The sequence below is a fragment of the Grus americana genome, chromosome 5 (assembly GCF_028858705.1).
Source record: "Grus americana isolate bGruAme1 chromosome 5, bGruAme1.mat, whole genome shotgun sequence".
Taxonomy (NCBI): domain Eukaryota; kingdom Metazoa; phylum Chordata; class Aves; order Gruiformes; family Gruidae; genus Grus; species Grus americana.
Genome location: NC_072856.1, coordinates 67,829,984 through 67,856,572, shown reverse-complemented (window position 1 = coordinate 67,856,572; position 26,589 = coordinate 67,829,984). Strand labels below are relative to the sequence as shown.

Here is a 26,589-nt window from a genome sequence, read left to right as displayed (position 1 = left end):
GCCGGAAAGCCGGAGCTGGGGTTGTCTCATCTAACTCATTATCTCCTTTCCCTAATGAACCTTCTCATCCATCGCAGCTGCGGCTAAGCTGCCGTGATTCACTGCATGCACCCCAAAACCCCCACACCGCTGCCTGTGTCAGGGCGATTTCTGAGCTCAGCCCACCCCATGAACACCCCATCCCCTCTTGGGGAGCAGCAGCTCCACAAAGGGTCACACCAAGAAACCAAAGGAAAAAAAAAAAAAAGCCCAAAAGGACAATGAAGCACCCAAATATCAGTAAATCACTTGACAGCACGCCTGGCTCTTCAAGGGTCACCACCAAAGTCAGCTTTACAGCTGGCGGTTCCTCCTCCCCATTGAGCACGGTCATAATTTTTGCAGCCCGGCGCTGGCTGCTTTGCACCTCAATGCCACCTCTCACCGTGCTCCCCAAAACACGGCCAAACCCTCCAAAGTTGGCAGAGAAAAGAGATTCTGTTAACCAAACTCCACTCCAGATTAGCAAAGCAGCGATGGCATATAAAGCACTATAAATTTATGTAAAGAGCTTCAAAAGAAGCGCAGTGTTTTGAATATTCACGCCACCCCGGTATTTGCATTGTAATAGGGCCTTTCAATAAGCAGCCTTCCCCTCAATAAGGAAAAACAAAGCGCCCATCTGTTTTGATTTTGCAAATCGGGACGGAGTTGCGCTGCAATAACTCGGGGAGCCCTGGGTGCGATAAAGCCCAAGGTATAGGCACAAAGCTGATTATTTCAGAAGTAAACAAAGCAAGCCGGCAATTTATCCAGCGACGCCTCACGCACCGGGAAATAAGGGATTCAGTAATTCCCGCAGAGCTCAGCCTCGCGCCGGCTCCGATAAACCCCGGCCACGCTGAATCACAGCGATAACGCCACGCATCCATCACGCTGCGGGGACCGTGCGGTGAGCCCCTTGCCGTCATCCCCCGCTTCGGTGAGCGAACAAGAAAGACGGGCAGGATAAACGCACCCACCCAAACTGACACCCACTTGCACGGCAAAACCCCAGTGCAGCCGGCTCTGGTGGCTGACCCTCCTGGGCTGCAGATTTGGGCTTTCCAGGCTCACGGCCTTGGTCCCATCCTTACCCGGATGCGCCGGAGGTGACGGGGCCCACGGTTTGCGACCAGACAGCAGATGCCGTCTGCCACCCTGGTGACAGCGAGGGCTTCGCCAATGACAAAACAACTGCTGTTATTAATTCCTCCAGCCACAGCCTGCTGCTTCCTCATCTCAGCCCGGGAGAGCTGCTCCAGAGCCGGCTCCCACCCCTGCGCTTTGGGGCATCCGGAGCATCTCTGGGGACAGGCCGGGGATGCACCGCAGGACAGGGTGCCCTTGGCAGGAGGGCGAGCAGCACCCGGTACCCCTCACCCCACCGCTGCCACCAGCACCAAGGCCACTCGCGGGGGCTTTTGCGTGGCCCCCCCACCCCCCCCGCAGGCACCCCCTCCGCGCCCACCCACGCCTCAAAACCCCCTCTGCACCCTCAGGCTACGAGACCCCGTCCCCAGCGCCCCCTCCTCCACCATCCCCCCCCCTTTCCCCGCGCACCCACCTCTCCCGCTGCGCCCCTTCCCCGCCGCCCCGCACACGCGGCTGGCCCCGCCGGGAAGGGGCGGGCTGCGCCCCGGCACCGCCCGCGGAGGAGGGACCGGCGGCCGGGTGTCGTGTCCCCCCCCCCCGCCCCGGTAATCTCCCCCACCCACCCGCGGTGCTCGGCGCTGCGCCCCCGGCAGTGCGGCCCCGGTCCCGGTCCCCTCGCGGACTCACCCGGCGCGGCTGCCGGTGCCTCCGGGCGCGGCGGAGCGGAGCGTGGCGTGGCGTGGCGTGGCGTGGCGGAGAGGAGCGGAGCGGGCGCGGGGGAGGCGCTGCGTTCAAATGCGGCGGCGTTTATTGGGCCGCGGCTCGGGGGCGGCCCCGGGGCGGGGGGGGGGGGCCCGGCGGCCTTTGTGCGGTGGGGTGCAGCTGGCACCGCCCGGGCCCGCCCCCCGCCTGGCATCGGCGGCGTCCCGCATCACGGGGGACAATTGCGTGGGGTCCCCCACGCTGTCCCGCAACCGCGGCGGCACCACCGTGGTCTCCACTGTCCCGCCCGCCGGGTGGCATCGCCTCGGTTTCCGTCATCGCGCACCCCGGGGTGGCATCGCCCCGGCTCCCCGCTGTCCCGCACCCTTGGGGACATGGCCCTGCAGCGCCTCATCGTCCCAAAAAAACAATGGCACGTCATGGGCTGGCCCGCGCCTGAAGGTCACGGCACCATGTCACCCCACTGTCCCCCTCCCCGGGGACATGGCACCCCGGTTCCCTGCCATCCCGGGGCCTGTGGGCTCGGCACCCCCCCCTGGATCTCCTTGTGCCGCTGGGTCGCGGGGACCGCTCTGCACATCGTCCCCCATGGGTGGCACCCAGCCCCTCCACCCACCCTAGCACCCGTGGTGGCTCCTGTGCCCCCCACTTGCTTTCGGGGGGGGGGGCGGGCACAACCAGGGACCACCCTCTGCCCCATGAGCCATCCCGCGGGGGGGCTTCAGGGCGCTGACGCACCCATCACGGGCACCAGCAAAACCCAAACCCTCACTTAAACCTTGGCAGCCCTCATTAGAGGCTGGAGCTCAGCGCCAGCAGGCTGAGTGGCAGGGAGCCTGCAATCCCCAAGGCTTGTGGCTTGTGGATTCTCTGATGGCTAATAAGAGGTTCAGCTCACACTGCAGTCTGCTCTCACACAATTGCATGGGCTTATTTTTGTTCTTTTTGTGAAAGCACTAGGGATGTAATAACTTTTAAGCCCTCTTCCCTTTTATAAGGTGACTCTGAAATTGGTCTATAGGTTCAAAATATTTACAGGGGAGAAGCAACAGAAACACAAAAGCCCTGCAGCCAGATGCACGGACGCACAGCGAGTTGCATAAGCCTTGCTTAAACCAGGCTTAAAACCCCACAAGACCCTGCAGCAGAGACTGGGGCTGCCACGCGGTCCCACTGGCTGTGACGGGGACGCCTAGGACGTCACACGTGAGCGAAACAGTGCAATAAAATATTTAGCCCGCCGGGGTAGCTCTGCTGCCCGAGAGCACCCGCTCGGCATGTCGCCGCCTGCTCCCACGGTGCCAGCGCTGGGGACGTGGGACATGGCAGAGCCGAGCAGGTCCCCCAATGTCGAGCAAAAACCCTGCCCAGGGTTGGGGCCGTGTCCCCACAACGGAGGCGAGGAAAGGTGACTTCAAAGGGAAGGAGGCCTTGGTGAGAGGCTTCGCTGGACAGATGTTAGCAGCCACAGCTTTGTGCCGGGGAGGGCTTTTTGTTTTGGTTTTTAACATTTGCCATTTTTCTCCAATGCTTTCTTCTGCTCTGACACTTGCCGAGGGTTTTTCTTTCTTTTCTTTCTCTCTCTCTTTCCGCATTTGCTTTTTCATACCCAGTTCAAACACTTTTTCACCACGTATTATGCCGAAGTTGAAACCATCTGGTGCTTTGTTTTGTTGCGAGCCCCGCGAGTGCCAGGACCTTTATCCCCCTCACCCTCCTCCTCGCCTCGCCGGTGCCTCGCTAATCCAAGCGACAGCCCCGGAAAAATCTCTGCCATCACCCAACAAAGCGACTCGCCACACTTTTGCGTGCGTGCAGCCGTACGGGGCCAGGCAGCACGCTCCGTGTCCCGGTGTCCCCAGCCAGCCCACGGGGACGTGCAGACCCCGGGCTCGGCAGTGCCAGGCTCTATCACCACAGTGCGAATTCCCGACTCATTTTTAGGACCGGCTGTTAGCAAAGGCATCCTGATTTTATTTTTTCCCCCTTTTTCCCACAGGAGGAAAGCATGTTTCTAGGAGCCATGGAGCCTGGCCAGACACGGACCCCGCCAGCCTATTTTTGGAGCCCCCTTCCAGCAAGCAGCTGCATTTGAGGATGGCATTTGCGGCGAGCGTCTTGCAAGCAAGCTCGGCGGAAGGAAACCTCCGCTCGCCCACGCTGTCACGTGCGATACGCGCCACAAAAAAAGAGGCACATGGGAAAATCCGAGACTGCTGGACATGAACTGCCTCCCACAGCCGGGCCGGACCTAGCGCCATGGCCAAGCTCGGGGGCTGGCACGGAGCCACCCAAAAATGGGGTCAGCGGCTACGGGCGCCTGCGCAGGCAGTGGGTGACCCCTCTGCGAGGCTGTGGGTGCCCGGTCCCTGCAAACACCCTCCCAGCACGGCTCTCGCTGCCCCGTCACGCTTTCCTTCCCATTTCCCCTGCACAATGGGGGGCTTTGTTCCGCCGGGGCGAGGAAAAGTCCGGCCGCGGCCCTGGGGAGCTGGGGGGGAGCCAAGAGCCGCTGCCACCTTCCGGGGGTCTCCTCCTGCTGTGCTGTGCCGGGTGAAGCACCCTTAACCCTGGCCTCCCGCCGGGCCAGGGGAAAGCAGAGCCATAAAATAGCAAAAAAATTAGCAAAAACTGCTACGAAACCATCAGTGAAAAATGAACAAAGGGGGCATTTAGGGAAAGACGCCATAGGAAAAAACAGCCGGAAACCTCCCTGTCTCACAGCCGGCGCGGGGAGAAGTTTGTACTGAAATAAGCCTAAACTTTGATTTTTTTTTTTTTTTTTTCATAAAACAATGGCGAGCCGTGCTAAGCCGCAGCAGTGTCACACCTCCTCGGCCACGGCTCGTTGCTGCCATCGCACGTCCAGCCCCCGCCGTACAAGTCGCATTTCCGCCACCACTACTTGGGCCTGATCCTGCGCACCCCTCGGGCTGCAGCGGGCGGCTGTGCTTGTCTCCCTCCTCTGCAGGATTTTCCCCCTAGCCCAGGAAACCCTCACGTTTGCTGTGCCAGCTCCTTATTGCAAGAAGTATTCGCATGGCCGCTCCAGCGTGGTGCACACGCTGCATTGCCAAGGCATCTGCCGTAACTCCGTGCCGATCGCCTCTGGTTCTCGCTGCCCAATAAAGCCCCTGCAGGCAGCGCTGGCTGCACCCTGCCCATCCCTGCAGGCAGCGAAGCCCCGCGGGCGATCTCTCCCATCATCTTTGAGACAACGTGCTGCTGCATGCCCCAGCTGCAGCCCCAGCACCCGCTGGGAACGGGGTAAAATTGGGATTGGAAGGAAAAACTCTTGTGTGCAAAACCAGCCGGATCTGCTGATGGCTTCCCCTGTCCTCCTGCCCCTGTGGCACGGGAAGAGCAGCTTGTGGGTGGCTTGTGCCACCTTATTGCAACATTTGCTGACAGGGAACGTGCGTCTGCCTGCCCACGGCCCCGGTTTGACCGGACCTGTTTGCCTTCGAATTTGCATTCAGGGCTCGGAGCAGACTGCGTCCGCATAAACCACACCGATTCACGTGGCCGCACATAAGCACCCTGTTAACCTCCCCCCCCAAATACTCGCCACGGGTGCTGGGTGCTGGAGGGGTGCAGGGCCACGTGCCCAGCTCCTGCCTCATCTCAGCACCTGGTCCCACTGTCACTTCCCACCTTGCCCGGCCCCGGAGTTCGGCTAAAATAGCAGGAGCAGCCTGGTGTGCGCTGCGAAGGCAGGAAAAGCAGCGCAGGTCTGGCGTCGGAGGGCAGGGAAGGGCGAGCGGCTGGAAACACCGGCGTGGGCCGGCTGCTCCTCTGCAGAAAGGGTTTGCTCCCCACCCTCCCGCAGCGTATTTACGAAGCCCTCTCTGGTGCAGGTGATGGCCCAGGCGTGTGTGTCTGTGTCCAGGCAGCACGTCCTCCTGCGCCTGGCGGAGGTTCACGGGGAATGTCGGTGCAAGGGGACGTTTCCATCCCGGTGGGAAGTTTCGGCCGGGAAGTTCCGGCTGACTCAGCCTGACAGAGCCGCGGGCGGGAGCCGCAGCTGAGAGGGGAACCGGCAGCACGTTTCCCCGGGCTCTCCTCGCCGCGGCAAGGCGGATTTCCCCCGCGTGTCACCGTGCTGCTGGCCCCGTGGTCTCCCCGGCCCGGCCCTCGGGGACAGGGGGCTGCAGCCCTGCTGGGGTCCCCCCGGCGCCCGCGTCCTCCTCCTCCGGTCCTAGAGCCCGGGGAGGGCCGCCGCATTTTTTCCCCGCTCCAGGCCCGGCGCAAACGTGGTCGGGCAGGCGGCGACCCGGCCCTGCCGCCCCGAAGCCGCCCCGGGCTCAGCCCCCCCACCGGCACCCGGGGCCCGGGGAAGCCGCAGCGGCACCACGTGACGTGGGCGACAGCGGCCCCGCCCCCGAGGCTCAAAGGAACGGGAAGAGGGCGTGACTTGGCCCGGGGGCGTGGCCTGCTGGCAGGAAGGCGGCTGCCAGCGGCTGGCCGTGCTTGACGTGGGCGGGGTCTTGTTTGGCGTGGGGGCGTGGTCTGGTGGCGTGGGGGCGTGGTCTGGGGGCGTGAGGGCGTGGTCTGGGGGCGTGGGGGCGTGGCCTGGGGCGTGGGGCGGGCGCGGCGGCGGCGCGGGCAGTCGGCGGGAGCGATGCGGCGGCGCGGCGAGCGGGGCGGCGGTGACGGTGACAGCGGCAGCGTCCGGGCGGAGGGCAGGGCCGGCGCGGCCCGGCAGGAGCCGTGAGTACCCGCCGCCATGCGGGCAGCCTGAGCTTGCCGGGTCGGCGTGGGGGCGCTGTCGGGCGCCCGGCTGGGACTCGGGGCCGGGCAGCTCCGCGGGACCGGGTCCTCGTGCCGTGGTTCTCCGCCGGGTCCCTCTGTTCCCTACCGTGGCCGTGCTTTGTCCCCCGTTCGTGCCCCCTGCCGCGTCCCCTGTCACCGCGTGCCGCCGCTGTGCCCCCCGTGCCCGAGGTCCGTCCCCACGCCGTGGCCGTGCTGCCCCGCCGAGGCTGTCATCCCGTGCTTCGGCCGTGCTCCTGTGTCCCCACGCCGTGGCCTCGTCACCCTGCTGGGGCCGTGACGCCATGTGCGCCCCCCTGGCCGTGGCTGTGCCAGCCTGCCCCAGCCGTGATCCCATACCATGCCATGTCCCCGTGTCACCCTGCCACAGCTATGATACCGTACCGTGGCCACGTCCTCCCCCCATCACGGTTCCACGCTCTGGCTGCGTCCCGTTTCACCTTGCGTCCCCACGATGCCATGTGGTGGCCTGTTGCCTTGTCAACTGTCAGAGGTGCCCCTTGGTGGGCACGTCCCCTCGCCCCGGTCTGGACCCGTCAGTTCTCACCTGCAGCAGGTATTGTGCAAGAGCGGGTGTGAGCGCTCGCCCCTGCGCTTCAATATTGGGTGTAGGCAAAAAGCAGCACCTAATAATTAACTGCAGTGACTGCAAGGGCATTCCTGGCCCATTGCTGCCAGCGTACAGCGGGACTGCTCAGACCAAAGTCTCAGAGGGGGACTGGGGTTCGAGGAGCTCCCCGTGGCTCCAGCATGGCTCATGCCACCCTGCACCTTCCCAGGAAAGGTGCCTGTGCCCCGGGGGACTGTGCCACCTTGCCTTGGCACCCCATCACAATCTTTTCTCAGCATCCTGCAGAACTCCTGAGGGCAGACAATGCACTAAATCCGCTTCTGCAGGAGTGATGGTGACCCCGGGGCATGCACTGGCAGGGAGCAAGCTGTGCTTGGACGCCTGTCAGAAACTTCTGCCCTAAATCCCCCGGTGCCCAAGCTGGTTTCCCCATCGCCTGGCCCTATCAGCCCATGAGGGACAGCCATGCCGGGCAATCTGCAGCTCCTCACTTTCCCTTCCCTCTCGGAGGCTGGTCGGCCGGTGGTTGTCTGCAGAGGGCATGGCCCGGGGTGGCTGGATGCGTCCCCCAGCCCTTCGGGACAGGATGCTGTTGGAGGTGGTCACGCTCCCCACCCTGTGCTGGTGGCACTGGCGGACGTCGCTCTGGGGACTGGTTTCTCCCGCAGCGCTGCAGGGTCCCCGAGCTCCTTTCCCAGCTTTCCTCCTTGTCCCTGGAGAGTTGCAGGGGCTCTCGGTGCCAGGCCTGGGGACACCTCCGTGGTCATGCCATACCAGCCATGTCTCGGGGTGTTGCCACAGAGTGTTGTTTGCTCATTATTGAAGGTTTGGCTTGCAGCTCCCAGCTCTGGCACATGCCCTGCCCTTCCTCCCCACCAGCCTCCTGTGGGAGGCTGCAGGCGACCGGATCGTGGCCTCTCATGCTGTGTCGCAGTGGGGCTGCTCTGACACCTCGGCTCCATCCCCAAAAGCCAAACACAACCAGTGTGGGGAACCAGTTCCTGGTCGCAGTGGGACGCAAACGGCAGCCTCAGGCCCTCGCGAGGGAAAAGCGGCCGTATCCAACCATCAGGACTGGGCTTGAGAAAGGGGGCCCCCCCCCCCCCCGCTCTGCTGCGCCCTTGGGGCGGGAGGTGATTTGCTAATGGGGCATCTGCCTTGCAGGGGCCGGCTGGCCTGGCGCCCCCGGCTGCGCACCCTCCTCCTGGACCTGCTCCTCATCTACATCTCCGTGCCCTTCGTCATCCGCCTCTTCCCCATCCTGCTCACCAAATTCGTCTTTCTGAACTTCCGTGAGTGCTCGGGGCTGTCCTAACTGGGAGAGACCCCCCCCACCAGGGATCCAGCAGGCAGGGGGCTGGGGGGGGGGTGTGTGTGTGTCCCCAAATTGTGGGTGGGGCTGCACCCAGCACCTGGGTGGCACCAGGACAGCACCCGTCCAACCCCTCCCTTTGCCATGGGCTTGCAGAGGAGGCACGGAGGGACCTTTCCTCAGGTTTTGCAAGCTGTAGTAATGCCGTGCTACCGACCCTGTTTACTGCCGGAAATTGCAACACATCTGGGCACGCACAGCATCAATGGGGCTAGAAATCCAGGTGGGAGGAGGTGGCAGAGGGCTGTGCTGCTGAGCTGGCCGTAGCACGGTCCTTGGCTTCTGGGCAAATGATTTAAAAACAACACCACGTTGCTTTGGAAAAAAAAAAAAAATGCATAAAAGCGGCTGGGTATGAGGGTTCCTGGGTTGCCCGTGTGACGGCTGCGATTTCTCCATCAGTGGCCTTCCCCTTCTTCATGGACCTTCAGCGGCCAGAGCTGATGCTGAACAACACCGTCAGCCTGTACCTCCCCACCGAGCCAGGCATCACAGTTGGCATCTGGTGAGCGGGGCAGCCCCGGCACCCCGGGTGGGCGCAGCCGCGTGGCTACGCCAGTGTCCTGGCTAAACCGGGTGGAGCCCCCCGGGGTAACCCCGCTCTGACTCCCCCCAGGCACACGGTGCCGAGCAGCCGAGGGGCTGAGGCGCAGGGCAAGGACCCGCGCTGGTATGAGGAGGCGCTTGGCGATGCTCACCCCGTGATCATCTACCTGCACGGCAATGGGGGGACCAGGTGAGTACCCGTGAGTGCCACTGCGGGGCCGGGACCGCGCGTGTGCCTCTCCCGGGGAGGACGGGTGCGGCGGCTGCTCTCGCACAGCATCTCTGCGTGGGGTGAGAACTAGCAAACTCGGTGCAGCAGCCGGCAGCGCTGTGGGGCCGGGGCTGCTGCAGTGGTTCCTGACCCCACGGGTGGAGGAAAGTCCCTTTGAGTTAAAGGGAAATGTCAAAACCCACCCACCCCAGAGCATCCCGCTCTCCCCTCCTGGGAAAAGGTCACCCCGGTCCCTCACCTCCACCGGCGCCGGAGGGGAGGGTCCCCCGAGCTGGTCCTGCCCTCGCGGCAGGATGGAGACCCCTCCCCGAGCTCTAACCTCCCTTTCCCCATCAGGGCCGCCAGCCACCGTGTCCAGTTCTTGAAGGTAAGTGGTCACCTGTGGGGGGGGAGCCGGGACATGCCGGGGGTAAGGCTCACGCTGGCTCGGGGGACCCAGGAGGGAGCCTGGGCAGAGCGATCCCAGCCATGCTGGGGGACCCGGGGGTGCATCCCCCCCCGCCCTGGGGACATAATGCTGTGCCGCTGCTCCGACAGACGATGGGGGCTGCTGACTTCCACATCCTGGCTCTTGACTACAGAGGTAAAGTCACCCCCTGGCTCTTGCTGAGTGACCCCCCCCCCCCGGCCCCGGGGCTGGTCACCTCCCGGGTTGTGACAACGAGCCGTGTCCCCGCAGGCTATGGGGACTCCAGCGGGCACCCCACGGAGAGCGGCTTCACCACAGACGTCCTGGCACTCTACGACTGGGCCAAAGCGCGGAGCGGGAACAGCAGCATCCTCTTCTGGGGACACTCCTTGGGGACGGGGTAGGTGCGGGGCCGGGTGAGGGGGAGACCCCCCCCCCGCCATGGGTGACGCTGCTGCCAGACCGGTGCCACCCGGGGGTAGACCAAGGGGTTGGAGCAGCTCCTTGGTGGAGGCACCTGCAAAGTAAAACGCAGCAGGCAAGGGGGGGGGGTCCTGAGGGTGCTGTGCACCCCGCTGGGGCATTGTGGCTGCTCCCCCTCACTGTCACCTCTCTTCTCACAGGATTGCCACCAACGTGGCACGGAAACTGCAGGAGGAGCGAGGTAAGTGCCAGTGTGGCTGGGTTGGCCCCGCGCAGTGGCCCCCTGGGGCTCTGCACATCTCTGGCCAGATTTTGGGGGCCACAGAGGAGCCCCGTCACTCTCTGCTTGAGCATCAGGCTCAGCCCCCACGGTGGGGACAAGTGGCTGTCCCCATCCTCAGTGGGATGAGGGCATCTTGGCCTCATGGCTGCTGCCTGGGATGGGAGCATGGCAGCAGCCTGGGGGGAGGACGGGCCCCCCCAGCCATGCCTGCTCTCGCCCCGCTCTGCCCTCAGGGGTCCAGGTTGATGCTATCGTCCTGGAGTCGTCCTACACCAACATCCGCGAGGCGGCTGCCCACATCCCCATCACCAAGGTGAACCCCGGGGACTCTGCCCGCAGCATCCCCCAGCGGTGCCGGGTTGGGGGGGGGGCTCTGCCCACGGGGTCCCCCAGCGGTGGCAGCCCCGGCCGCCCAGGGCTCCCCCCGTCCCTGGCAGGGGAAGGGTGCAGCAATCAAAGCCGTGACACAGCACCCCCACATCTCTCTCCCTGGCAGATTTACCGCCAGTTCCCAGGTTTCAGCTACCTCATCTTGGACTCGCTAGCTCTGGGCAACATGTTCTTCCGCAACGATGAGAAGTGAGTGCCCGGAGAGATGGGGCACAACTGTCCCCCCTCCGGGGCTGCGGGGATGATGCTGGGACCACCTGGCCAAGGAGGGGTGGGTTGGACATGCCACACCATGCCACCTCTGTGGGGCTCTCTGCCCTCTTATTTGTGTTTGCCCAGGTTACTCATGCTTTAAAAGTGGCTTTTTATTTGCATAACTTCAGATACCAATACTACTATTGAGCAAAGTCCACAAGCCACTATCTTTTTTTTTTTTGAGCACGATGGGCTCGAGTCCCACGCACGTTACAGCACACACGCCGCAGTGGCCTTTGCTAAAAGCTACCTGGCTCACGAGCGCTTTTGAAGCCCGAGCACCCCACGTTGGCAGTTTAAGCTTATCAGGGTGCTTGGTGCTGCCATGCCAGGGCGAGCAGCGTGGGCATCACCCTGCAGGGTTCAGCAGCCGCCCTTGGCCACTGGTGGGCTGGGCTGGCTCTGAAGGGCAGCGCCCGGAGGGGGGGGGGGGTCAGGGTTGTTTTAGCAGAGGCCGGGGAGGCTCCCGTGGGTCCGTCTGCTCTGGGGTGACTCCTCGGTGCTGTGCTTGCTGCCCACAGCGTGAAGGTGCTGGCCTGCCCGCTCCTCATCCTGCATGCAGAAGATGATGCTGTGCTGCCTGTGCACCTGGGCCGTAAGGTGGGGACCACTGCTGCTACCTCCGCGCAGGCTTTAATGGGGGCGGGCACCGTCTGAGCCTGGATTTGGCGGGGGCTGAAGTGGCTGGAGAGGGGGTGGCCAGCCCCGGAGCACCAAGAGGGGTTTTGGGGTCCCCTGTGCATGCTGTTAACCATGCTCCCACCCTGTGGCAGCTCTTCGAAACTGCACGCAGCGCCTACAAGGACAAAACCAAGGTGAAGTTCATTACCTTTCCTGAAAAGCTGGGCCTGGGCCATGACTACATCTCATTCAACCCAGAGCTGCCTGCCCTGGTCAAGTAAGTGCTGCAGAAACGGGGAGGGGGAAGGAAACGAGCTTTGGCCTCTTCTGTGGGTTCATCTTCCCCTGCTGCGGCCACGCACATCCCTTCCCCTCCCTGCAGTACCTGCTGCCATCAATTTTTGAGCTCCAGTTACTCCTCGCTGCCCTGAGCCCATCCTCAGCTCCGGGGTCACGGGGAGGGGGCCCTGGGGACAGCCCCCAGCTCCTCCTTACCCTGGGTACAGAGGCGCAGCTTTGCTCTAAGCCCAGCTCAGCCCATCCGGGGGGGGGGTCAGGCGGGTCAGGGATACGGCGCAAGGTTTATTGCATCTTGTTGCAGAGACTTCCTGAACATGAAGTGATGCCAGCTGCTGCACGCAGCGACCACAAGCACTCCCTCCTTCCCCCCAGGAACCCCTCACGGCACTGAACTGACTGCTGTACGTAATAAAAACTACTGACGAACTTCCCGCTTGCCCCGAGGATGCTGCAGGGTACTCGGGGGTGGGGGGGGGGGGGGGGGGGGGTGGAGACAGTGCTGCGAGCTGGGCACTGCTCCGGGGACAGGACCACGCGAGCGGGGACTGGGAGCGTCATATGGGCCTGATTGCAAACACCCCTTAACTGGCACCTTGGGACTGGCACGAGCTGCACCCCAACTCCTGCTTCAGCGTGGCCTGCAAGGGCTCAGGCAGCTGTGGCCAGCTGTGCTGCCCACCCCATCCCCGGCCGAGCGCCAGCAGCTCGCCCCTTACACGCGCTTTTGTGCTAGCGTTGGTGTGAGCGAGCCCAGTCCCTAACTTGAGGCTCCAGCAAACAGCGCCTTGGGCTCTAACGGCACTTTTATTTTTAGCACCTATGCAAGCAACGGGGCGACGTGGTTTCGCTTTCCGCGCGACAGTTACGTTATAAAAATTCCGCCCCCCTTCCCCGTCCGTAGGAAAGGCAGCAGCAGCAACAACATAAAGACTAGACAGCAGAGAGAATTTTACAGCGCACGTGCTCGCGTCCCCCAGCAGCTCCGTGTCCCTATGCTGCCGTGCCGTTGGGGGTCTTGTCCTCCACCGCGTCCCGGGGCTCATTGGGTGGGGGGATCTTCAGGTCGGAGGGCTCCACGTGCCAGATGTCCCGGGCGTACTCCTTGATGGTGCGGTCGCTGGAGAACTTGCCGGCTGCCGCGATGTTCCTGATGACCATCTTGGTCCATGACTTGGAGTTCTACAAGCAGAGTGGTGGGACAGTACAGCCGGAGGCTTGTGCCCATGGGTGCCACGTTGGCCCCGAGACCGGCTTTCAACCAAAGAGCCCCTGCAGCAGCACAGCCAGGAGCCTCCCTGCCAGGAACCCACCTACGTGCACAGCCCCACCAGCCCCCTTCTCCAGGATGGGATGTTGTGATGTTGTGTCCCATCACAGCTCCCCCACCTCGTCCCCAGGCTGGCACTCACCAGGTACAGCTCGCTGACCTTCTCCTGGCATTTGACGTAAGCCTCGTAGTCTGCAAAAACTTTAAACCTGTAGCGGTGAAGAAAGGGGGGGTCAGCGACAGCAGAAATGCACAACATTGTGGGAGCACAGCAGCGGCCGGTGGCTGCAGCGCACGGGGCTCGGGCTGCCAGATCTGGGGCTTCCTCCACCACGAAAGCTTCAGACAAGTTCATCCTCCCCGAGCCCTGCTGGTACAGAGCCCCACGAGCGCTGCGGCACAGGCTGGACGGGTGTGCCAGGAGGGCACACCCTGCGTCAGCTCACCGGGAAAACATTTCCCCAACGCAAACACCCACAGCCCTTGGCTGCTTAGCGCTCCGGCCAGGAAAGCCCTTGAGATACCTAAAAGCATCTACCACCTGGTGAGGGCTGCGCACCCAAATGCATCTTGGCCTTAACATACCCCAGGCTTTAAGGTGGCAGGCGTGAAGTGCCATACGTAGAGAGCCTTTTGTACCCGTGGAGCATCAATCGCTCTTCCACGTGCACAACATCAGGGCCAGAAAATGGGACCTTATCAGCCAGCAGTGGATGGTTGGTGCAGGGGGCTGCTCTGCACAGACATGGGGAGTTTGGTGGAGAGACCCAACCCAGGAGATGGATGGCATCGCAGGCCTCACCGGTCATGGTGGAAGAGCATGTTGACCACGTCTTTGAAGAGGTCAGGCTCATTTGGGGAGAAGAAGCCGCTCTTGATCTGGTCAATGGCTTGCTTCAACTCGGGGAGCCGGTCGTAGTACTCCTGGGCATTGTACCTGGCAGGGAAGGGTTGATATGAGATGGTGTGCCCCAGCTACCTGTGGTGACACTCCCACAGCATCCCAAGCCCTCACCCTTCCCTGTCCAGCTCCGTGACATCCTCCACCCTCATGCCAAAGATGAACAGGTTTTCCTCTCCAGCCTCCTCAGCCATTTCCACATTGGCTCCATCCATGGTGCCAATGGTCAGAGCCCCGTTCAGCATGAACTTCATGTTCCCTGTACCCGACGCCTCGGTGCCAGCCGTGGAGATTTGCTCCGACAGGTCGGTAGCAGGGATCACTGCCAACAAAACACACGGACGCAAGGGGCTCACGGTGACCATCTTTGCGTTTGCATTGTGCCAATTGACGTTAGATCCGCTGTCTCGCAGTGATGGAGCCATGGGCTGGTGGACAGCCACAGGGCAGACATCCCCTCCCCACAGCGTGCCCCATGTGGGCTACCTTTCTCTGCCAGCGAGACCCTGTAGTTCTCCAGGAAGATGACCTTCAGCTTGCTCCCCACAACAGGGTCATTGTTCACCACCTGAGCCACAGCGTTAATGAGCTTGATGATCATTTTAGCCATGTGATATCCTGGGGCAGCCTAGGAGAAGAGCCACAGGTGAGCCTGGGGGGCTGGTGCCAGGGGCAGGTGAGGAGCACCCAGCTCCCATGTGCCCAGGGAAGCACCCGCTCGGCCCTGCTCCCACCCCTCATCCAACTGTGTTGTGCCACCAAGATTTTTGGGGCTTGCATGACCACAGGCACCAGAACCTTGCTTGGGTTGAAGCCAACAAGTGCTGCCTCAGGGCTTCCCAGAGAGCTTCGGAGATGCAACCCCACAAGAACATCTGCACCCAAATCCCCCAGGGCATTTTCAAGGACTTCCTCCAAAATGCCTAAAACTCCCAACCGGACTTACCTTGCCCCCAATGATCACTGTCCTCGGCACAGACAGCTTCGCAGGATCCCTCCGGATGCCTGGAGAAGACAGCAGTGCGGTGTCACCCCCTGGTTTTAGGGGCAGCCCCGGGGGGGGGGCAGGGATGCTCGTGCACCCCCAGGGCAGCCTGTCCCCTCGGGGTGCGCGGTGGCTTACGGTTGTACATGGTGATGACGTGCAGGCAGTTCATCAACTGCCGCTTGTACTCGTGGATCCTCTTCACGTGCACATCGAACATGGAGGAAGGGTTGATCTTCACTTTGTACTCCTTCTCCAGGTACTGCGCGAACTTCACCTTGTTCTCCTGCGCAAGGGCAGGGAGCGTGTCAGCCCCGAACCTGTGCTCCCCCCTGCCCGCGTCCCCGCACCCCTCACCTGCTTCACTTTGGCAACCTCCCGGATGAAGAGGTCATTGTCCACGAACTCGTGCAGCTTTGTCAGCTGGCTCAGGTCCCGCACGTAGTCCTCCCCTATTTTCTGCAACAGGAGCACAAGCACGCGCTGACCGTGGGACGGGGGTGGCCGCCTTCCTCGGGCACGCTGCTCCCACCCCCCAAAGCCAGCGGCGCTTGGAAAGCGGGAGCAGGGGACTTGGGTGAGATGCAGCCAGCTTGACCGTTTAAAAGATGTAAATGGCTGAGGTTGGAGCGGCATCCCCAGGGGCAGCGTCCCTTGGGTCGGGAAGGGTTGGAGGCCACGTGCTCCCCCCACGCCGTTACCTCCGCGATGAGCTCCGCCAGCCCCGGGTTGCAGAGCAGCAGCCAGCGACGCGGGGTGATGCCGTTGGTCTTGTTCTGAAACTTCTCTGGCTCCAGCGCCGCAAAGTCCTTGAAGCTGCGAGGATGAGGAGGGGACAGCTTCAGGCTGCAGGCACCACCACCACATCCAAGCCGAGGGTGATCCACCACCGCCTCCCTCCCCGCGCTTACACTTGAGTCTTGACTATTTCGGAGTGGATCTTCGCCACGCCATTGACAGCGTGGGAGCCGACGATGCAGAGATGGGCCATGTTGATCCTCTTGGTGCCTCCTTCCTCTATCAGGGACATCCTCCGCAGCCGGTCCACGTCATCAGGGAAGAGGGTCGCGATGTGCTGCCGGTGGAGGCCGGAGAGGTGGTGAGTGGTGCCGGGATTTTGGGATGTCCTGCCTGATGGCTCCCGCGGAGGGGGCCACAGCAATGTCCCCAGTGTGTTTGACACCAGCCAGAGCGGTGGCTTTTAGTCCAGAATGACGGTGCAAACCCCCTCCAAAGGGTGTCCTTCCCCAGCATGGAGGGCTCAGGACAGAAGGACGCCCCCCCCGCAGAGAGGGGCTTGTGGGCACGCGCTTAGCCAGCGGGGCCGTTTTGGCAAAAGCATCGCGCTGCCAGACCAGGAGGCCAAACCACTGTCTCCCTTGCAACCCCAACCTCATCCTTTTCCAGGATGAACGTAGTGTTTAGGGAGCAAGGAAATGCCAACAGGTAAGTCTGGAGCAACGGGTGAAGCCTGTAAAACAGCCACTGACTGCAGGACAGCAATCTGCTGGTGGGAAAGGGCTTTCCTACACACCAACCTCCCAGAACAGCAGCCAGAACCACCTGGCCACGCACCCACCATCATCCGTTCGTGCATCCCCCTAATCTCGACAGCATAACGTGTGCCACCCCCGTCCCCCTCTCTGGAGGGGGCTCCTGTGCCACCCCAAGGCACTTACATCCAGGTGTCTCTGATTGATCTCGTAGATGATCTGCAGATGTCTGGGGAGCAGCTTCTCCACCAGGTCCACCGGCCAGCGCTCCAGGGCTTCGGGGAGCACCGTGTGGTTGGTGTAGGCGAAAGTCCTCTTGGTGATGTCCCAGGCCTGCCAGGGGGAGAGCCAGCACTGAGCGGTGAGGGTGGACGCACCCCTGGGTGGGTGCCAGCACCCACATGTGCTACTCCCACCGTGGCCAGCAGCATGGCCGAGCCAGATCCTCCAAGTCCGTACCAGTTAAACCCAACCCGACTGCTCCACATCACTCCCCAGGCCACCAGCAGCTACAAAACTGGTTCCCCGGTTCCTCCGCCATGGGTGGGTGGAAGGGTGGATGCAAGCGGAGGGAACCCAGGGCCCAGGTCGAGTGTCCCTACCTTGTTCCACGGCAGCTTCTCGATGTCCACAAAAATCCTCATCAGCTCAGGGATGGCCATGGCGGGGTGTGTGTCGTTCAGCTGGATGGCGACCTGCGGGGAGGGCAGGGGTGGCACATGGGGACACGTGGGGGGACACGTGGCCATCCTGCTGCCCGAGCCAGCCAGGCACAGGCACCCGCAGAGGGGCCACAAAACCCCTCCAGCCCTGCGCGTGCATCTGGGAGGCATCGAAACAAGCTCCGAGGCATGTGTCGGAGCAACCCTGGCTCGTACCTGGTCGGGGAAGGAATCAAACATGGTTCGGACACTGTCCGTGCTCCCGTATTTGGACGCTTTGAAGCGGCGTATGATGTCCTGGAGGGTGGCAGCCACGACGAAGTACTCCTGCTTCAGCCGCAGCTCCTTCCCCTCAAAGAACTGCGAGCAGAGGAGCAGAACGCTGCAGGATTGCACCGTGCTGCCCAGGCACGCCCGCGCCGGGGGAGCTGAGCCTTCCCGGGGCTCCCTGCCGGCTGGGGATCCATGCCGGCACACATCCGCCGCACGGCACAAGCTTCCCCTGTTGCCGGTGTTGTGGCACTCAGCTCTAACCCCAACATCTTCTTGCTTTCCAGATTTCAGCACGGGGGTTTGAGATGTGCTGGTACAAACAGGTTTAAATCCACCCCCCCCGAGCATCGTCGAAACCTGTTCTCCCTGATTTGACAGTTTCGGCCGCAAAGAAAGGTACCGGGGCAAGGGGAAGGGAAGCCGTAGGGGCTGTAACACCTAGGAGCTGTTTCTAAGACAAGAATTAAAACCCCCGTTCACGCAGCACAATGCATCAACCCGCTGGTCTGCATGAGGCATCCTCATCACTGGAGCTGTCGTGCCCCGAGCTCTCCTCGCCAGCTGGGAAGGCTGGGGTAGGATTAGGTAGGAAGTAAAAAACCCACCCATTGGGGCCTGCCCAAACCAGGCTGCAGAGCAAGGAGAGCCACCCTTCGCCTTCTTCCCCCGCTCTGCGGCTTGTTTTGTGGCCGGGGAAGGGCTGTACATCCCATCGCACCTCCCTGCCAGCCAGCGTGCAGCAAGCAAGAGCACCTGCAGCAAAGGGTCAGGATGCAAAGGGCAATTTGAGGCATCACCTCATCCTCATCACCATCGTCCTGGGCTGCAAGGGACCAGCAAGGAAATGCCAGCAGCGTTCATCAGTTTGCCCTCACGTTCTATTTTGAGACTCAAGGAAGATTTCTGCAGCAGGACACGCTCATCCCCACTCCCTCCCCTTACCACGCTGAGCACGGATTTGCCTGGGAACGGACTCGTCTCTGCTGCGGCCCCGGGCAGCTTGAAACACAACTAAAAGTATCGCTGCAGTGTCCTGGCAAGAGGGGCTGCTCCGCTTTACGCTCCATCTGTGTGCTCTTTAGCCATCCCTAAATCAGGGACACCCCCCTCCCCGCATCGTGACTTACGTTGTCGTTGGGGTAAAGGACACGGGATATGTTCTCCGCCAGGTTTCTGTCCAGCACGGCCTGGATGTAGTCTCCGACGTTGACTGAGGAGGAGCAAAGGGATAAGGTGGGTGTGGGGACACCCCCCCCCAGCACCCCCTTCCGCACGGCACCCCGCCAGCGCCCGCTTACAGTCCCGCAGGTTGAAGTCGTTGGGTGCCCGAGCCGACCACAGGCGCATGGTGTTGACGGTGTTGTTCATGTACCCGGGCACGGGGGTATCGTAGGGCAGCGCCAGCACCACCTAGGACACGGGCAGGGCAGCCGGAGCTGGGCTGCGCCCCTGGCTGCTGTCCCCCCACGCCCCCCCTGCCCCGCCGAGCCCTCCAGTCCCCCAGACCCTCCTGCAGGACTGAGCTCAGGGTTGCATCCACCTTCAGGGGGTTGCATGCGTGGGGGTGTGCTGGTACCCCCAAACCCCTGCCCCAGGGACACCCCGGCTCGCCCAGCGGCTGGTGTTTGCCAGAAGCGCCCAGGGGGTGGAGAGAGGCTTGCGAGGGTCAGGAGAAGCTTAATTTAAGCTGCTGTGCTGGGCTGTGCGTTGCACACAGACCTGCTGGAGGTGCTTTTGGGGATTTCAGAGGTTGGCTGCAGATGGGGAGCAGCAAACCCCATCTCTATGTCCATCTCCTCCCCAATTTGCTCCACCACTGCCTTTTCCACCCCAGCGAAGCAGCCTCACCAGTGCAACCTTCCCCGGCAGAGATGCTGCCAGGACCCGTGCCCGGGCTGCAGCCGGCCAGCGAGAGCCCCCCCAGGTGACGGGACAAGCCATGCAAGGGGTGTTCCTGGCACCCCAGCCCGTACCTGGGTGTCAACCCACTTGGCGCCGGCAGCAGTGTGTTCCACCCGGCCGTAGAAGTGCACGGGCAGCATGTACTCGGGACGGGCTTTCTCCCAGGGGTTGCCGTGCCGGAGCCAGTCGTCGGCTTCTTCCACCTGCCAGAGGGAGCGAGAGCGGTGACGGGGCCACCCACCCCAGGGACCTCGCTGGGTTGCAGCCCAAGGCACAGGGAGGATGGCTGGGAAAGACTCCGGCATTTTTTGCCCAAGGCAAAGGTGATGCTTCGGAGTCTGTCTGCCCTAAACCCGGATTTTGGCACCGCAGGGCTCTGCAGAGACCACCCTGACCCCCGGGGTCTCCCTGACAGAGGGGTGATGGATGGGGATGAGGAGGTGGGGATGAAAGCAACGCTTCTGTTAGCGCACCACTAACATTGCTGTGCTGCGGCCGAGATGCTATTAGCCCCCTTAATTGGGGTTTTGATCTCAACCTGCAGGCCGGCTAATGAAGCGGGCTCGTTCCCTACCCTGGCAGGGCTGTCACAGGGCAGAGCCTGGGTTAGACGTCGCCTTTGGCACAGCCAGGTCAGAGCTCTGGGTCGCAGGGCCGTCGCGCGAGGGCCGGGGGAGATAAGCCCCTTTAGGGCACAGCTGCTGGTTAATGCTATTTCACAGTGCCGAGGAGGAACGGCCTCCACTTGCCGGCTGCGGATACAGCTTTGGGACGTGCTCGCAGGGTCCCTCCAGGTATTTGGGGTTGTCTCCCATCAGGGGTTTTGCAGATACACACATTTTCCATCGCATTTCTGAAACAGCCTCTCCCACCCTCTGATGCTCTAACGCAGGCGTCGAGCAGCACAGCCAGGCTGGGGGGCTGGATCCGGCCTCCCCCGAACTTCCCCACACCATCCCCGTACCACCTCAACGCAACCATCCCAACCCTGCCAGGAGCAGAGACACGACTTCTGCATCCTCGCCTGCTCCACACGGCCACGGAGCAGCTCTTGTGGTGGTGCTGGCCGCGAGCGGGGCGCGCTGCGGGCATGGGCGAGGGCAGCCCACAGCAGCCAGAAACCCCCCAAGGAGAGCATCCCGCTAGCCCCTGCGAGGAGCTGCTAGGAAGCACAGGGCATGGGGCGACCGTGGCTCCGTGCGGGAGAAGCGAGGATGCCGGAGAGGTGGAAGCACTGACTTCTCCGCTCCTACAGCAGCCCCAGACAGGAGCCCTGCTCCCGCTGCAGGTACGGCTCCGTCCCCGCTATGCGGGCAGGCGTCTGCGCAAATGCAGCTCGGGAGGAAAGGATGTCACGCTGATGACTCGCAGCTTTCTGCTAATTAGCAGGGCGTGCTGCGAGGAGGATCCGCTCCACTCCACGCCGCTGCACCGAGCCACTAACGGGCTCGACTGGGAATCATAACACCGGGCTGATCCCCAGCCTCGCGTGCTGGAGCCGGCCGGGATGAAAGACGAGCTTCCCCACCGCAGGGAGGGATGCTATGTGCTTGCACCGGTTTAAGAAGTTAAACTTGTTCGAGAAAACATCTGACAGGTTCTAGATATTGCAGCACCAACTCCAGCTCCAGCAGTCTCCGAGCTAAGGGAGAGTGTCTGTACACCCTGGTCTTGTCCTGAGCTAAGGGGGGGCTGGACTCGGGGTTTCAGCTGTGCCACGCGCCTCCATCCGTACCTGCCACCCGTCCCGGATCTTCTGGTTGAAGATGCCGTACTCATAGCGGATGCCGTAGCCGTAGGCTGCCAGCCCCAGCGTCGCCATGGAGTCGAGGAAGCAGGCTGCCAGGGAGAGGGGAGAGGGGAGAGCAGTGAGCCGCGCTTCCCTGGGGAGCCAGGGGCCCCGGAGACAGCAGGTCCTTCACCCACGGAGAGCCGATGGCAGCAAGCAGCCGCCCCGCAGGCACACCAGCCAGGGCCAGCGGCTGCCGCTTGCTCGCCAGGCACCCAGCTGCTCTCGCCCTGCGCACGGAAAGGCTGGAGCAATACCCCCCCCCCACATACACCCCGGGTTTAGGTACCCCCCTGCAGTGGATGCAAAGGCTCGGGGGCTGTGCCCCACCACCCAGGTGATGAGACCACTTGGGGGGCTCACTCACCAGCAAGCCTGCCGAGACCGCCGTTGCCGAGCCCGGCATCCTCCTCGATTTCCTCCAGCTCTTCCATGTCCAGCCCGAGCTATGGACGAGAAGGCGGCGATGGGCTGGAGACTCTCAGAGTACCCAGCCCCGTGGAGGGGCTGCCCTGCGCCCGCCGCTGCTGTCCCCCCTTGCAGGTGGGCTCCAGGAGGGGTGGAAAGGCACCCAATCCTGCGAGACCCATCCCTGCAGGTGGGACACTGTGATTTGCACCCAACGCAGCCGCTCTTCCCCTCCACTGCTGCTCCACGGTGCAGCAGGGACCAGCTCCAGTGTTTAAGTCACTCCAACAGCCTTTACAAGGGACACAGGCACCCCGACAAGTTCTTGCGGGTGGGGGGCACCCACTCATAACCAGGGCGCTGCTCTCATGGCCCCAGATGTTTCAGGCTGGTCTCCCGGGGCTCATTCCCGGGCCCGTTCCCTCTCTCCAGCCCCACAGCTGCAGCCCCACAGGGGCAGGTTCCTGCTCCCCCAGCACCCCCATCCCCTGGGGCAGGCACCCGGGTGCCCATCGCCCTGGCTCCAGGCATCGCCCTTTAACGGAGACACCCAGAGAAGCAGCGACACCACTTTTACAGGGAAATTTAAAGTTTCCAGCCTGGGATGCTTTAGGAGGAAGGGGTTTTGCCTATGCAAAGCTCCTTGGGCAGCTCAGCGGGAAACAAGACGACGTCTTGCCAGGGCCGAGCCACCTTTTCCCACGGAAACCCCTTGGTCTGATGTCCTATGGTCACAGCAAGTGGGGGCAGCGGGCAGCACCTTCTCCCAAAGCAGCCGGTCACAGACAGGTCCGGGAGCACCAGCATCGGCCGCAGCCTCACCGGCGTTTCATGGCACTAGGCTGCACAGCTCTGAATTTCATCGGCAGCCCCGAATGCCTACAGAAATATCTTAAGTGATTTATATTATGCCAAACATTTTATTTTGGAAACTTTTGGCGTTTGCATCTGGGGGGCTCAGCGTACGCAGTAAGGAGGATTTCTCTCAGAGCTTTATCTGCCATCGCTGCAAAGAAGATGATTTCTAAATAACCTCATACCTTCCGCTTCCCCAGACTACCACCACGCAGCATCCCAGGCTGGGCTGCTGCCCTCATTGCAAGGTCAACAGATAAAAAAAAAGTTAAAAACCTAAAAATAAGTTCCTCTCCTTTGAACGTGTTTGTGCAAATGCTGCTCCTGCTGTTGTGCAACCGCCCCAACCACGTACGATGGTGTTGGCCATGAGGGGTGCAAACAGAGGGTGGGAGGGGGAGAGAAGCCACCTGAAAACCTTCACCAACCCCGAGTGCCACGTGGTGCCAGAGCCAGGCTGGGGCTGAGTTAGGCCAAGGTTTTGTTCCCCTCTGCCATTGATTATAGCTATTAATGGCCTCACACACAGAGCCATGAGTTTCCTTGCAGTTCACGGGCTCGAGCCTCCATCCTGCCGGCGCTCAGCAGCACCGTGCCACATCCCTGAGCGTGCAGCCACCACGCTGGGCAGCCCTGATCAGGCTGCAAGCACCGGCTGTGGCCCCAGACCTTCCGAGAGCAGGTCCTGGAGCAGCTTTTATCCACTACGGCATCGCCTGCGGCTCAGGGAGCGGTTTGCAGGAAGCGCGGTAAAACACGGACATCCCCAGGAGCCGCAGAGCACGGAGCCCTCCCGGTCCAGGTCCTCACCGACCCCCTGGGGTGCTCACCTGGTAGACGGCTTCGTCGCAGGCGTTTTGAAGCCCCAGGTTAATCATGGTGTTCTGCAGGGTCCGCCCCATGTAAAACTCCAGGGAGAGGTAGTAAATCCTCTGAAAGATAAAACCACCACCCCCCGGTCACCCTCCCCGGGGCCGGAGGAGGCTCCCCAGGGCCCCAGAAGCTGATACCGGGCGTTATCTCAAAGCAAGAGGAGAAAACCTGACTCTCAACCAAGCAGGGTGGTTTGCAGCAGGAATTTGAGGGCTGGGGCTCCTCGGAGGCCCCGAGGTGGCCATGCCCTGCAGCCCCAGCCCCGCTCTCCTGCTGCTGCTAGCTCCCAAGCCGGGAAGAGGGTAGCGCTGAGGCGGTTTTGTTTGGAAAAGCCCCAGCACCCTGTCCGAGAGCAGGGACAGCTCCAGGATAGTCACCCTGAGCATGCCGACAGCTGTGGCGGTACAACGTTAAACTTTAAAGAGGAGATGTTTCCTAACGTCACCCCAAGCCGCAAAGCAACCGGAAAACCAAGCAAGCCGCCGGTGCCAGGCGCGTGCGGCAGCTGCGGGGACGCCGGCTTCCTCTGCTGTCACCAGGGGGTTCGGTGTCAGGAGCACGGCATGCTCCCGCCTCCCCTCTCACCAACATGAGGGGTGCAGGATGCGGCCAGTAAGGCAGAGGCTTGTGTAAGCCATTCCCTGGCGTCAGCACCGGCAGGTTTTAAGGAAGGATTTAGGCTGGAGGAAGTCGCTGACTTTACAGGTTTCCCCGGCACCTGTGCAGGGTCGGGCTGGGGTTGGCAATGGGATTTGCTGGGCAGGATCGCTTGGGCTTACTGGTTTGGTCCCAGCAGAGCCGGAGGCAGCGATGCTGGGCAGACGGGACCCAGCAGGGCTCGGCTATACAGGAGAGTCCCCAGGTTCAAGGCCTGGAAGAGCCTCATCTTTTTTTCTGACCGCTACACGACACGGGGCGAGGGTTGAGCCATCACAGGCTGGCACGGGCGCAGCGAGGCGTTTGCGGGGCCACCCTCGCCGGGAGGAAATTGGAACCGACAGGACCGTCCAGGTGTCAGGAGGGGATTACTGCTTAATCCCCCCGCAGCCAGAGCCCCGCGCTCGGTGCCAGCCAACGCAGACGAGCCGCAGAAACTCCTGCACAAACCGGATCTTTCACGCTCGGGATCTCTCTGGCGTAGATTAGGCTTGTGCCTATTTTAAACAAGACCTGCTTGTGGCAGGCTTTGGGTTCGTTTAAGCCTTTCAACTAATTGACCCTAGAAGGCTTTGCAGCTGCTTTTGGTAGACCGCACCCACGCCAGCGCTGCGGGACAACAAACGCTGTTCCCATGCCCTGCACCCAGCTCCCGGCCAAGCTGCGCTCTGTTTGTTTTACAAAGCAAAGGACAGTGGCCTCGCTTGTTAAAGTCCAGTCCCTACGCTCGGCAAAATTAAGGGGAATATCCCTAAACCCAAGCAAACCCAAGCCCCCCGTTCTCTATTTCCCCACAGCGTGCTCACAGAGGGGGAGTTTGCAGCCAAGGGGTTACGACGGCCGTACAACTTCCCACCCCAGCCATAACGCAGGACCCACCTTGAGAAAGCCGGGGGTGGGGGGGACTCCCGCCACCCCCTGCCCTACAAGGAGGGGTCCCCCGTCCCCCCCCCCCAGCATCCCCTCGCTCCCACCTTGGGGTCCTTCTCATAGTAGTACTGCTGGGTGCGGATCCAGCGCCCGACCAGGTGGTCCCGCACGGTGTGGGCCAGGGCGAAGTAGTAGTCGCGGGGGGTGGCCACATTTCGGTCCTTGACCAGGGTGAAGTGGAGGTGCCGGTTGAAGCCCCGCTTCAGCTCGGCCACGTTCTCGGCTCCCACGATCCCGCGGATGCTGATCTGCTTTCGCCGCTCCTGGTCCGACAGCGGCCGCGACATCCCGGCGTGACTGCGGGGACACGGGGGACACCGGCGGGGCTGGGCACCGGGTTCCGTCTCCGTCCCGGGGCCGAACTCGCCGGCTGGGCCGGGCTGCCAGCGCCCCGGGGAGGGGACGGGGACGGGCCGCCGCCACGGGCCGCCCACTCGTGGGGTGGGGACGGGCCGGGCCGCCGCCACGGGCCGCCCACTCGTGGGGAGGGAGCGGTACCCCGCCACCCGGGAGCGCGCAAAGGGGGAGCCCCGCGGACCGCCGCCTCGGGGGTTGCACGGATGGGCGTGCAAAGGGGGGGTACCCCCGGGATACACAGAGGGGTGTGCAAATGGGGGGGGAGGGGGTGTGTGTGGGGGTGTGTGTGGGGTGTGCGTGCGTGTGTGTGCGTGCGTGCGTGCCCCGGGAACGTGCAAAGGGGAGGAGAGCACGGAGCCCCCCCCGGGCGGAGCGGCACAGGCCCGGGCGCTGCCGCCTCCCCCCGCGCTTATCCGGGTGCGACGGGAGCGCAGCACCGCCCCACGCAGAGCCCCGCCGCCCCACGCAAGGCCCCGCCGCCCCACGCAGAGCCCCGCCCGCCCGCGGCGCGTTGGCTGCGGTGCCGGGGCGGGGGGGGAGGCGGGTGCTCTCGGGGCTCGTACGGAAATGCCGCCCTCATGGCCGAGACGGAAAGTGTCACGATTCCACCCCTGCCCGACTGCTGCCCTGCACCCCCCTTCCCCCGCACCCCTTTATCCTGCACCCCTTTATCCTGCACCCCTTTATCCTGCACCCCTTCCCCTGCACCCCTTTATCCTGCACCCCCTTCCCCTGCACCCCTTTATCCTGCACCCCTTTATCCTGCACCCCCTCCCCTGCACCCCCTCCCCTGCACCCCTTTATCCTGCACCCCTTCCCCTGCACCCCTTCCCCTGCACCCCTTTATCCTGCACCCCCTTCCCCTGCACCCCTTCCCCTGCACCCCTTCCCCTGCACCCCTTTATCCTGCACCCCCTCCCCTGCACCCCCTCCCCTGCACCCCCTCCCCTGCACCCCTTTATCCTGCACCCCCTTCCCCTGCACCCCCGCCCCTGCACCCTGCACCCCCTCCCTTGCAGCCATCTCCCCTGCTCCCTCTCCCCTGGCCTCCTCACTTTTCTCTGCCCGCTCCGCAATCCCCCTGGAAATGGCGTGGGATCTCTCCCGATGGGTTCCCAGCACTTCACAGTGCTCGCCCAGGGCAGGGCTCCGGGGCTGCCTGCAGAGTCCTGCCCGCCCTGCCTCCGGCTCCTCCGAAGGGCAAGAATAGCCGATCGGAGCATACAACG

The 26,589-nt window shown here is 62.9% G+C and overlaps 3 protein-coding genes across 7 annotated transcripts in view; 1 reads left to right on the top strand and 2 right to left on the bottom strand.

The window, feature by feature from the left end:
• Positions 1-1,882, bottom strand: part of NIN (ninein) — a 65,040-nt gene extending 63,158 nt beyond the window's left edge. For 2 of the 5 annotated variants that reach the window (XM_054827859.1, XM_054827867.1), the window contains exon 1: positions 1,801-1,882. The gene's annotated coding sequence lies outside the window, so the exon portion shown is untranslated. Of the gene's footprint in view, positions 1-1,585; positions 1,652-1,736 lie in introns of those variants that run through there. The other 3 variants (XM_054827860.1, XM_054827868.1, XM_054827861.1) reach the window with 2 other exon arrangements.
• A 4,542-nt stretch (positions 1,883-6,424) lies between these two features.
• Positions 6,425-12,434, top strand: ABHD12B (abhydrolase domain containing 12B). The gene is made up of 13 exons (XM_054828030.1): positions 6,425-6,546; positions 8,342-8,469; positions 8,952-9,054; positions 9,166-9,285; positions 9,664-9,694; positions 9,865-9,910; positions 10,007-10,136; positions 10,360-10,400; positions 10,676-10,755; positions 10,939-11,021; positions 11,609-11,687; positions 11,861-11,985; positions 12,310-12,434. The coding sequence occupies exons 1-13, from the start codon at positions 6,458-6,460 to the stop codon at positions 12,329-12,331; spliced, it is 1,077 nt and encodes a 358-aa protein (XP_054684005.1). The 5' UTR covers positions 6,425-6,457; the 3' UTR covers positions 12,332-12,434.
• A 359-nt stretch (positions 12,435-12,793) lies between these two features.
• PYGL (glycogen phosphorylase L) lies at positions 12,794-26,569 on the bottom strand. Its single transcript, XM_054828029.1, has 21 exons — positions 26,416-26,569; positions 25,048-25,300; positions 23,374-23,475; positions 21,648-21,726; positions 21,227-21,330; positions 19,563-19,694; positions 18,888-18,999; positions 18,717-18,799; positions 17,533-17,676; positions 17,257-17,349; positions 16,841-16,987; positions 16,073-16,236; positions 15,863-15,977; positions 15,519-15,620; positions 15,300-15,447; positions 15,123-15,181; positions 14,663-14,804; positions 14,291-14,498; positions 14,078-14,212; positions 13,418-13,484; positions 12,794-13,187 (listed from the first exon to the last, which is right to left on the bottom strand). The coding sequence occupies exons 2-21, from the start codon at positions 25,288-25,290 to the stop codon at positions 12,999-13,001; spliced, it is 2,568 nt and encodes an 855-aa protein (XP_054684004.1). The 5' UTR covers positions 25,291-25,300; positions 26,416-26,569; the 3' UTR covers positions 12,794-12,998.
• Positions 26,570-26,589: the final 20 nt, after the last annotated feature.